At 34.2% G+C, this 8,771-nt stretch overlaps 1 protein-coding gene across 1 annotated transcript; it reads left to right on the top strand.

Annotated features, from left to right (window-relative positions):
* Nucleotides 1-5,747, top strand: LOC134239105 (protein stum homolog). The gene is made up of 2 exons (XM_062721262.1): nucleotides 1-582; nucleotides 5,518-5,747. The coding sequence occupies exons 1-2, from the start codon at nucleotides 414-416 to the stop codon at nucleotides 5,745-5,747; spliced, it is 399 nt and encodes a 132-aa protein (XP_062577246.1). The 5' UTR covers nucleotides 1-413.
* The last annotated feature ends 3,024 nt before the right edge of the window (nucleotides 5,748-8,771 follow it).

Genomic DNA, 8,771 nt, shown 5'->3' with positions numbered 1-8,771 from the left:
CTGTTTCATCTTTCTATTTCAGTGTTTTACTGAGCCGTAGGAATTGTAAGTCATCTCGAGTATACTTATGATAGCTTGCAGGGTGCCAGTATTATTCTCCTCTCTCTGTGCTGGAGCGAAGCGCACGACTCGTATACTGCGATTGATAAATATATCATAAACCCTTGAGGAAGAGTGCCTTCCTCATTTACCGCTGCCAAGATTTCTTGAACATTTTACGTGCTTTAAAACCCGCATTATTATTATTTTAACTGAGAATTTACCGAACTTCTTACAATAATGAGTTGGATTTGGGTAAAACTCAACATGCTATGAAAACTGTGCAAATCAGTGCTTAGTGAGATTTGAGTGTGGAGAGAAATAGTTTAATTCTAGTTTTGGGAGGTTTGCTGTATAAAAAATATATATAAACAATGGGTGAGTCGAAAAACGGAGAGAAAAAGAAGGTGAAAATCAACGACGATAGAGGGGGCACGGTAGAAGTTAGTGAGAAACATGGACCTCTTTTTAATGCCATACCTAAGATGCATTTATGTGCTGCAGTCATTCTTTGCCTCGTAAATATTGCCATTCCAGGCATGGGTGAGTAGATTTCAGAAAGTAAAACATCTTATGCATATATACTGCAACAACTGTTTGATACGTTAAGGAAGCTAACTAACGATAAATATTTATGAACTGCTTGTTATGTATCATAATCGCTGATCTCGATTACATTTCAAAAACAATTATTTTTGCCCTCGCGAAGATTCGTGATATTGAGTTACTGGTATATTTTTGCTTCCTGGAATGCGACTGCACGATCGTCGTATCATTAGATACTTTGCAATATCAATCAAGGTTCCTACACAGAATATCCTAGTTTTCATGAACCTGGTAAACACGTGAAATTGATTGGAAAATGCAAATGCATCAACTTTTTTTTATCTGGTGTTAGATTTTAAAGAAAATACAAACCACAGCACTATAAGAGAAAATACTAGTAGTGAATATATGGTTTCAAACAACTTTTCAATTATTTCCTTGGGGAAAAGATTCCCCATTGAAAATTTTTTTTACAAGTTTCTTCCTAAAAAAAAACGAAGAGAATAAGAATATGGTAATGAGCTCTGAGTAGGAACTATATATATGTACGTGCCTCGTGCAGTTTGTGAGTTGGATGATCTAACGATTATGCACAATGACAGCAAGAAGACAGATAAACGCTCTCTAGAGTTCCACTGCGACACCAAAATATGCAATTACTTTGGAAAGACTGGTGATCAGTTTCTCAAATACAAAGATAACAAACCCAAAGATTTTATTTATGCACAAACCAATACACTCTTTCTTGTCAATAGATAACTATGTTCAGCTACCCGTCCATTGAGTTTTCTACCCGAAGACTTAGTGCGAGGGCAATGTACTGATACATAAACAACACGTTATTTTTTTGTTAACGATTGTCGAAAATCGCAATGATATTCATTTTTTGAAGAATGTACTTCCCTTATCTGAGTTAGAATTGGCGATAAAAGAAGCGATGAAGGTATTTAATCAGCAAAATTTATTTATACATCAGCAACCCCCTATGGTGCGTGCTATGTGGGAAGGTGTGGCTTTCAATACAACTAAAATGTCTTCGTGATAAAACTTAATCTTTTCTACAGTATCAGCATCCCTTCGGCAAATTCACCGTAATTTTTTCTCTTTCGACAAAGTTAACCGTCAGAATTTATCAAGTAGGAAATGTTCAACAAAGTGAAGTTGTATGTACATCTGGGCAGCATAAATATTGTGTATCAAAAGGTAGCGGGAATTCCGCGTATTTAGATCTAAATTGATTCTTGAGAACTTATCAATCTCTCCGAGTGAGCTCGCTGTCAACTAAATCAAAGCCCAATACAACTGCTAAACAAATCCTCTTGTATGAAGTTTCATGTATTCTCATTATTGAATTGTAAAATTAAATATTATCAGCGATGTTTCCGTCCAAAATATGAATTTTGTAAACGTCTGATTTAATCACAACATCTTTGATCTATAAATTCTGTATCATCAATCGTCATCAAATGTTATTAATAATAACATGCATCTTATCTGCCAGTAATTAAAGCAACTAGGTTTTTATTAGAATGAAATAAGAAATAAAGGGAGATGACGGTAAACATGTGTAAGTATATGTCTACTGGGAAGAGACAAATAGCAGTAATAAAATGTTCTTGTTAAGTTCTATGTACTGGGACAGTATATATTACAATTTACATACTGGTAGAAAATTTAATATGAATTGTTGGGTATGAAAAAGTATAGGTATCTTAATGTCAGAGCTATAGAATCTTCAATGATTTTACAATTCATGTATCTTTTTAACGTGATTTTGGCATTAAACAAAACAATATACCTTTTAATGTTATTCACAATCTGATTTCTTCGAAAATTTCAAGCTATCCTTTCGCAAAGGAGTTGAAGGGGATATAGTAACATAACCGTGTGTGTTTGTTTGTGAGTTGTGTCCTGTGCAAAACGGAAATGACGTTATTTGCATCAGGATCGATGTCGAATAGTGCCTTGATTTATATATATGCGCTTTGCAAGGGGATGTTAAGCTTTGCGGTCCCCTTGTTATTCTTAAAACGTCTTTGTGGTGACAAAATCAATTTTAACAAAGCAAGATATGGCTCTAACCTGTACACTCTTTGACCAGAGATCAGAGAAGAAGATTCAGAGACTCTGGGCAACAATTTACACGGAAGAAATAGATATATCAATGTATATATTTCGCCAAATATTCTGGGTCAGGCTTCTTTTAAAGCCTGAGACTTTTGCGTCTTTGCAATGAATTTACAGTCTTATTCCGTGACAAAATGGATTTTTACCAATCAACCATAAAGCCAATGACATGTTTCTTAAAATGAGATTAAAGATGATCATAAATCTGACGACCTAAAAAAGTTAATTTTTGGGCCACGCCTTATTGTAGAGTATTGAAATTTGTTTATAACTGACCATTTCCTTTATTAGATTTTGAAATTAAAGAACTTAAACACAATGCTGAAATTCTTATTACATGGGATGTTTTTCCTCACACGGGATACAATTGCAGGAGCGCTTAAAAGTGTCTCTAAACATATATTTTTCAAAAGAATTCTCATTTCTTAAACATAATATTGTTTACAACACACTGAAAGGAACAATATATCCGAGAATTCAATGGATATCGTTGGCGAAGGAATAAACCAAGAGTACCTTTTTAGATTTCCATTCATTAAAGTCTTTGAGTGGAGGAACACCATAAGACAGAACGCGTGTGGTGTGTCAAAATTAACGATCTATGCTAAGTGAGAGTTCCAGGGCTTTCTGATCCCAGCGCTAGGGAAAGGTGGATGTACAAAAAAGCGGCTACTAAAATATTCTTCAAATGAAATAAAAGTAAACAAGCCCAGAGCTTCAGACACGAGTACCGTCTGCCATTATACGGGCCTCATCCTGTCACTCAACGCATCTGTTTACTTCCCTTTTATTAAATAGCTTTAGAGAGCACTTTTTCCCGTGCTCAGATATACAAAATTGAAAACTCGTGATGAAATAAATGTTTCTTGGTAATTAAAGCCACATTCCACGCACTACAAATGCATTTATATATAGAGGATGGACTAAAAAAATCATCATCTTCTTCAGATTTCATTGGCGAAAATGGCATCATATGTTCAATGGTTCCGCATTAATCTAGTCATCAATCTTCCAGAGCAAAACTTACATTCATCAAACAAAACAATAAGTAAACAGGAAACCTGTAACATACCCTATGTCTGATTAGGTTTTATTTTCCCTCTCTTGTTTTATTACATGACAGACATTTAATTTGATTAAATAGTATGCTCTTGTGGATTTTTTTTTAATCATTTAAATAAAAAGCTCTCTGTCTATGCTAAATATAAGCATTCTAAAATATATAATAATTTAAGACTTTAAAAAATGCGCAGAAATAAATAGATTTAGGTCTCAATTTCCTCTGCTAGCTAGGCAACATAATAAACAAATAAATTTGACCGAATATTTTTTTTTTTACACAAGAATGCTACAGATGCGAGAAGATGAAGCGTCGAAGAGAAATCTTGATGTTACCAGCATCTTTGATTAAACATAAATTTGTAGATAAATGTTAAAAAAAGCTAAACTAAATGAAAAATATATGATTCTGCTGTGTCGACTCTTCGTCCTTTTTGGATCAATATAATTGACCTTTAGGTACATTGTGTAACACCTGTAAAATGATTATGATCAGGAGGTAAGTTTTTGAAAGCAGATGCTTCATATTATATTTATACAGTTCATAAGATGAGCAGGTATATCACCTTGGAGCGCCAGTGTAACAATTAACAAGCATTCATTAACCGCCACGCTAAACAAAATTTCAATGCCAGCATCTGTTGTTTTAAACCTCAACACATACTGGCATTCTGGGAATCCCGTGTATAATGACAGTTAGGAGTAACAAAGATTTACAATTCCTTCATGATTAACTAGGAATCGTTTGATTAGTTGTCAGTTATTTCATAATAAATGCCTGTTATTTTATTAACTGTCAGTTATTTCATTAAAATAACATGTCGACAATACATAAACAATATATGCATTGAAGGTATACATTTAGCACCAATTCATCTTTTTAATCGTCTTCTTTTGCTTCCGTCAATTGATCATTTCGGAGTCAGGATTGTTTTTTCCTCTCTGTCTGTAACTTTAACCCATTGTTTGGCACTTACTCTACAGATTTGTCTTGAGAGTGCTTCAGAAAAGAATGTAGGGATGAAGGAAACGTATAGGCTTCACTCCGCGGCGGAACAAGGTCGCGTGTACAAAGAAATTTGTTCCTCAGGTGCATATCATTGTCAGAAACCATGCTCTTTTACATGGCTAATGCAGTCGTGATGTTATGGAGAAGATGTGCAATATGTTGCAAGAAAATAATATCTGGCAACACTTGAACAAGCAAAGTGTTCTACTTGTGGATATATTTTTTGAGTAGTTTTGGTTGGTGGCGCCATCTTTGTTTTTTAAGTTCAAAATTTACGAGCAGATGATTGAATTTTCCTCCGTCATTAGTTTGATTTTTTTTAATGAAAGGGTAAAAAAATGCACTTATAGACATCTAGTACAACAAATGTTAGGGTTCCTGTTTCTATATAAATCTCTTACTTGCATAAGACGTTCAAGACGAGTTCAAAATCGCAAAAACAACTCTACGAGCCAAGTTCATGCGATTTCCAGATTTTATTAAATTTTATGGAGTAAAAATATTAGTTAACTTAAATTTTCTCTTGATTTATTGAAGACATGGGTCGTTTAAAACATGTGCATGCCAACACTGTACATGAACATTGTGTCATTAAAAAATTCACCACATGCTTTATATAATAATAGGCTAAAGGATCAATAAATAAAACATTCTTTGAAAGCGATTTTTATAGAAAAATTAATACATTTTTTAAAAAATCCAATTTGCTGACTTATTTATTTTTTGTTTGTTTTTAGGAACTTTTATTTCAGCGTTCACCGTATTTTGTGGTTGTCCTACTAAAATAGAGAAACGTATGAATGCATTTCTCCTCAACCTGCTAGCGGCCTTCCTACAAATGGTGACATTCATCGTCATTGTCGGCTGGATTTGGAGTATTTTATGGGGAATGAATTTTGTACAGCTTGCTAGTAAGTTTCCACCATGCACATTTTCCTTTACTTCTTCCAGTGGTATAGACTTTTAGCTCACCTGAACCGAAGGCTCAAGTGAGATTTTCTGATCAAAATCTGTTCGTTGTCTGTCGACGTTGTCGTAAACTTTTTACATTTTCATCTTCTCTAGAACCACTAGTACATTTTCAACAGAGTATCCTTGGGTAAAGGGGATTAGGTTTGTTCAAATAAAGGGTCGTCTTCTTCCAAGAGGAGATAATTATAAATTAATTAAAATGAATGACTTCTTTGAAACATTTTCTCAAGAACCACTGGACCAGGAAAGATGAAACTCAAGTGGAAGCATAGGAACACATAGGAAAAATCTTTAAAAATCTTCCCAAGAACAGCAAAGCCATGATTAGTCATAGTTATATGGAAGCATCCTCAGGTAGTGTAGATTCAAGTTTGTTCAAATTATGACCCCTGAGGGAAGAATGGGGCCATAATGGATACGCTGTATATAGGGTAAACCTTTAAAAATATTCTTCAAAAGTACAGCAAAGCCATGATTGAACATAACTAGAAGGAAGCATCTCAGGTAGTGTAGATTCAAGTTTGTTAAAATCATGACCACTTAGGATATGCCAGTTTGAGTTTGTTCACCCCCTCCTCCTCCCTAACCACTTTTATGTCTGAACTTTTCCTTACTGAACTGATCTCTGCTTTTTCCTTGCCAAAGTGGTCAGGTGAGCGATATGGCCCTTGGACCTCTTGTTTGACCTCGAATTAGGAACCCATAGTTTTGAAAATAAGGTACGAACTATGCCATTTGGCAAAGAAAGTTCAAGTAAAGATGTTCTCAATGGCAAAGAAAGGTGTTCTCAAAGCTGATACAATTTGACATACCTTTCAGCCCGTCTATATTGGTTTCTAGCCCTGATCTATAGAATATAAACATTTGCGATTACCTGGTAATGGTATTTTGGTATATGGAAAATTTAAACAAGTCTAAGTCCGTTTTATGGGGTTGAATAAGAGTTTGCGAACTAAAATAACTGTTTGCTATATAAAGAACTCGGTATAGTGTCAGTTTAACCGACTTGTAAAGATCAAATGCCTCTTTGGCAAATCGTTTTTGCATTCTTTTATTAGCAGAATTATGTAACAATTCAAGGGCAAAACGCTTATAAATTGCTTCAGAACTCACTTTGTAAATTATAATTTCATCATTGTCATTTAGTCTTAAAATTTTGAAACAGATCGATTATTGAATAAATAATTTAACACAAGATTGAAGAACTATGTTTCCAAAAATAGAATTACCATTTTCACTTGAAATGCAAGTTCAAACATTACTTTCGTTTTATATCAAAACAAATTCTGAAACAAGCTTCAACCATATAAGACGTTCTAAACAACAACATACTTTACATTCACTTGTTTTCCATTATTAAGAGATCTCGAAAAATAATAATGAAATAATACTTCAGTTTAATGAAGAGTAGATTACATTATCCATTCGTCATATATCAAAGGATTCTGGTGTTAGGGAAGGAATACATGCACATGCATTCATAATGCGGAAGCGGTCGGTGCCAGAAAATTGATTGTGTTGTAGTACTTGGCATTGATATGCTTGTTCTGGTAATGTGCCACACTGATAAAGACCACCTGGGTGTGTGGGGGACAGGTTTTAATATAATTTTAATTACACACAAAGTGTTCTCGCCTATCGAGAATAAAACATGAAAAAACATTTTCCTGTGATAATCTGGAATTTTAATGATATTCTTTTCCTTAAACTTTGAGACAGAAAAGCCTTCCTAAAATATAATAAATCTAGTTTTCTGAAAGTATAAATTCCTAAATTTTTATAACCTTCTCTTCACATGCAAATGAAATTAATCTTCCTGATGTCAACATTTTCATTCAAAATTGCACATACTTTTTTTTTTGCAGGGTATGTACACGTCACACCCAACAATTCTCATTCGATCTTCTACGGGTTGACTAGAACGTTTTGTGTCTGGGAGAATAAAATATTGATAAGTTTTTCATATCTCTCGACCAATCACATTAGCCCTTTTGTTGACATACAATCAGAAACGCATGCGTTGCAGTATCAACTGCTTACTTCTTACCTTCAGTTTATAAAGTTGTACATCATATTATAAATGCCCCGTTCTGTGAAAGGTCCTTCTAAAAAAAAAGAAGCTATAGCCCATAGACGACAGCAACGTCCCAAACAGTGTGAGGAAACAGTGTTCACGCCACATGGACATCAACTATATAACGACATTCTTTAGATTATTATGCCCATGTAATCGAAAAATCGAGGGTATATACTTAGTAGTTTTGGCCCTGTTCGTCAGTCTGTCTGATTGTTTCTGTTTGTCCGCAAAAAACTTTTAACCTTGTCCATAACTTTTGAGTACTACATGTAGTATGTTTGTGTTCAAAATCTTTCTTCAGATATAGTATTAACTTACTTTTAAAAAACTTTAACATTGACCATGACCTTTGAACAGTTAGTACTAGGGCTTTTATACTTCACATGTGTATTCCTTGTAACAGAACCTTACTTTAGATACCAACAATTTTGACCTTTGAGGTTGACTTGCATTTGAGAAACTTAAACCCTCGTCATACTGGGGCATCAGCGTTTTACAAACCCATATTGTTTTCTTTAGATTTTGGGAACGTTCTACGTTTCACTTTTTATCTTTGAGTCAAGGGTATGTGCTTCGGAAATCCTACTTTTATTTTCAAATCAAGAATTCTAGGAGAGTCGTCAAAGTGGGTTTGGCAGAAGTGTTCGTTCTAAAAAGCCCATACATCTTTCACTGTAGAACATTCACTGGTAGAACACAGTTAGTCACATTGTTTTTAATGTAGAATTTTATGTTTGCCAACCAAATTTTAGAAATTTCTTCAACCCAAATTAAACGCTTAAAATGCTTCAGTGAATAAGAGAGAGAGAGAGACAGAGAGAGCGAGAGCGAGCGACATCTTCAGATTATTAACATTTACTCATTACTAATAAAAAAGGTACGAAGTTCTAACATTTATTAGTGCTGTTGTAATTAGCAATTTTTTTAATTGGTCCTCATGTT

The sequence above is a fragment of the Saccostrea cucullata genome, unplaced genomic scaffold, assembly GCF_032062105.1.
Source record: "Saccostrea cucullata isolate Sc308-1 unplaced genomic scaffold, CSIRO_AGI_Scuc_v1 ctg4733, whole genome shotgun sequence".
NCBI classification, from domain to species: Eukaryota; Metazoa; Mollusca; class Bivalvia; order Ostreida; family Ostreidae; genus Saccostrea; species Saccostrea cuccullata.
This window is presented reverse-complemented; position numbering and strand designations above follow the sequence as displayed.

What these genes read in the sequence shown, in the direction of transcription:
- LOC134239105 (XM_062721262.1), top strand. Translation starts at nt 414, where the DNA reads ATGGGTGAGTCGAAAAACGGAGAGAAAAAGAAGGTGAAAATCAACGAC. An exon ending in TATTGCCATTCCAGGCATGG is followed by an intron (nt 583 to 5,517) that starts GTGAGTAGATTT and finishes GTTTGTTTTTAG; the next exon opens with GAACTTTTATTTCAGCGTTC.